Below are 2,603 nucleotides of genomic sequence, written 5' to 3' on the forward strand. Positions count from 1 at the left end.
TCTACCTCTCTATTTCCCTCTCTATCCCTCTCTCTCTATCATCTCTATCATCTCTCTCTCTCTTTCTATCATATCTCTCTGTCTCTCTTCTCTCTCTCATCTTTCTACCTCTCTATTTCTCTCTCTCTTTATCATCTCTCTATCATCTCTATCATCTCTCTGTCTTTCTATCATCTCTCTTCTCTCTCTCTCTCCCTCTTATCTATATTGCCAAAACAAGTAGACACACAGACAATCTGCTTCACTTTGATGAATAGCTAATTCTCAGAGTGCTGTCTTATGTCTAAGGATATTTACCCAGGTAGTGTGGCTGTAGCACTATTATTATCCTTTTAAATCTTCTTTAGTCCCTCTTCTTATTGGTATTATTATTTTGATGGTTATTATTACTCTGTTGCTTTGCATGTACACTGAAAGCTTCTGCACCAGAGACAAATTGCTTGTGTGTCTAATCACACTTGGCCAAATTAAGTCTGTTCTGTTCTGTTCTGTTCCGTTCCGTTCCGTTCCATTCCATTCCATTCCATATTTTCTACTCTACTCTACTCTACTCTACTCTACTCTACTCTACTCTACTCTACTCTACTCTACTCCACTCCACTCCACTCCACTCCACTCCACTCCACTCCATTCCATTCCATTCCATTCTATTCTATTCTATTCTATTCTATTCTATTCTATTCTATTCTAATTCTATTCCATTCCATTCCACTCCATATTTTCTATTCTATTCTATTCTATTCTATTCTATTCTGTTCTGTTCTGTTCTGTTCTATTCTATTCTATTCTATTCTATTCTATTCTATTCTAATATAATTCTATTCCATTCCATTCTACTCCATATTTTCTATTCTATTCTATTCTATTCTATTCTATTCTATTCTATTCTATTCTATTCTATTCTATTCTATTCTATTCTATTCTATTCTATTTGTAATTTTATTCTGTTCTGTACTGTTCTGTTCTATACTGTACTGTTATGTCCTGTTCTACCCTACCCTACCCCACCCCACCCCACCCCACCCCACCCCACCCCACCCCACCCCACCCCACCCTACCCTACCCTACCCTACCCTATCCTATCCTATCCTATCCTATCCTATCCTATCTTTAATTCTATTCTGTTCTGTTCTACCCTATGCTACCCTATCCTACCCTACCCCATCCTATCCTGTCCATGTCTCTAATAAAAGGCAATAAGCAGTTGAATCACACAGTTACTTTATAAGAGATCAGTGCATTGAAGTCTTCATCAGTGGTTTTAAATGTAGCCTTGGGTGGAAACGTAGACTCTGCTTCCCTTTGCCTTTCCTTTGCATGCCTCACCAGCGCCATCCTGCCCTCACAGGAGCCTGCTCAGAATAATGCAGGCAGAGCTGATGAAAGCTACCATGGCCATCTGGGCACCGTTGGTTGGGGAGGCGGAGGTGCCACCTACATTGCAGAGGTCGCTGGAACAGCAGGAGACATTCCTTCTGACAATCAGCATGTCTTTGTAGTACGTGGTGCACGATGAAGCACATTCCTTGGAGACGATGCTGAGCAACCCTATCAGTTCTGGAAAGAAGATTGACGTGGTTATTGAGGAGTCCCAGATGGAGGCCAGGCTACCCACCCCACCTTATGGGGTAAGGCAGGGTGCCAGGCATTCTGGAGGATGTGCGTTGACCACAGTAACTCCCTAGCAGGTAGCTAGCGGGGCAGGATTTGTAAATCCAAAGGAAGAAGAAGTTTGAGACTTTCCACCTCTTGTCCTACTGGGTCATCCCCGCCCATAGGAGAGAATATTTGCAGCTCAGGGTGGAACAGTGGGGACCTCGGTACTCTCTGAGCTTGGTGGTTTTCTTGCAGATGTTTCATGACTCAACTAGGGAACATTGTCAGTGCTAGTAAAAAGTGGGGTTGGAGGAGGAGGAGGAGAAGGAGGAGGAGGAGGAAGACAGTGGGATCTTGGTTCTTTCTCTCTGTTTGGTGGTTTTATTACAGATGTTTCATGACCCAACTAGGCAACATCATCAGTGCTAGAAGGGAGTGGGGTGTGTGGAGTAAAGGAGGAGGAGGAGGACGAGGAGGAGGAGGAGGAAGAAGAGGAAGAGGAGGAGGAGGAAGACGACAGTGGGATTTTGGTTCTTTCTCTGAGTTTGGTGGTTTTCTTACAGATGTTTCATGACCCAACTAGGCAACATCATCAGTGCTAGAAGGGAGGAGGAGGAGGAGGAGGAGGAGGAGGAGGAAGAGGAAGAAGAGGAGGAGGACAGTGGGTTCTTGGTTCTCTCTGTTTGGTAGTTTCCTTGCAGATGTTTCATGACCCAACTAGGCAACATCATCAGTGCTAGAAGGGAGTGGGGTGTGTGGAGTAAAGGAGGAGGAGGAAGAGGAGGAGGAGGAAGAAGAGGAGGAAGACAGTGGGTTCTTGGTTCTCTCTGTTTGGTGGTTTCCTTGCAGATGTTTCATGACCCAACTAGGCAACATCATCAGTGCTAGAAGGGAGTGGGGTGTGTGGAGTAAAGGAGGAGGAGGAGGAGGAGGAGGAGGAGGAGGAGGAGGAAGACAGTGGGATCTTGGTTCTTTCTCTCTGTTTGGTGGTTTTCTTACAGATGTTT

The 2,603-nt window shown here is 44.6% G+C and overlaps 1 protein-coding gene across 1 annotated transcript in view; it reads right to left on the bottom strand.

The window, feature by feature from the left end:
- Nucleotides 1–1,251: 1,251 nt before the first annotated feature.
- The window catches only part of LOC120314228 (prostate stem cell antigen-like), an 8,577-nt gene continuing 7,225 nt past the window's right edge, over nt 1,252–2,603 (bottom strand). Inside the window, exon 4 of the mRNA XM_039357095.1 lies at nt 1,252–1,557. Within this exon, the coding sequence (XP_039213029.1) occupies nt 1,343–1,557 (215 nt within the window). The 3' untranslated portion in view covers nt 1,252–1,342. The remainder of the gene's footprint in view (nt 1,558–2,603) is intronic.

The sequence above is a fragment of the Crotalus tigris genome, unplaced genomic scaffold, assembly GCF_016545835.1.
Source record: "Crotalus tigris isolate CLP2741 ecotype Arizona unplaced genomic scaffold, ASM1654583v1 scf7180000018864.669028, whole genome shotgun sequence".
Lineage (NCBI taxonomy): Eukaryota > Metazoa > Chordata > Lepidosauria > Squamata > Viperidae > Crotalus > Crotalus tigris.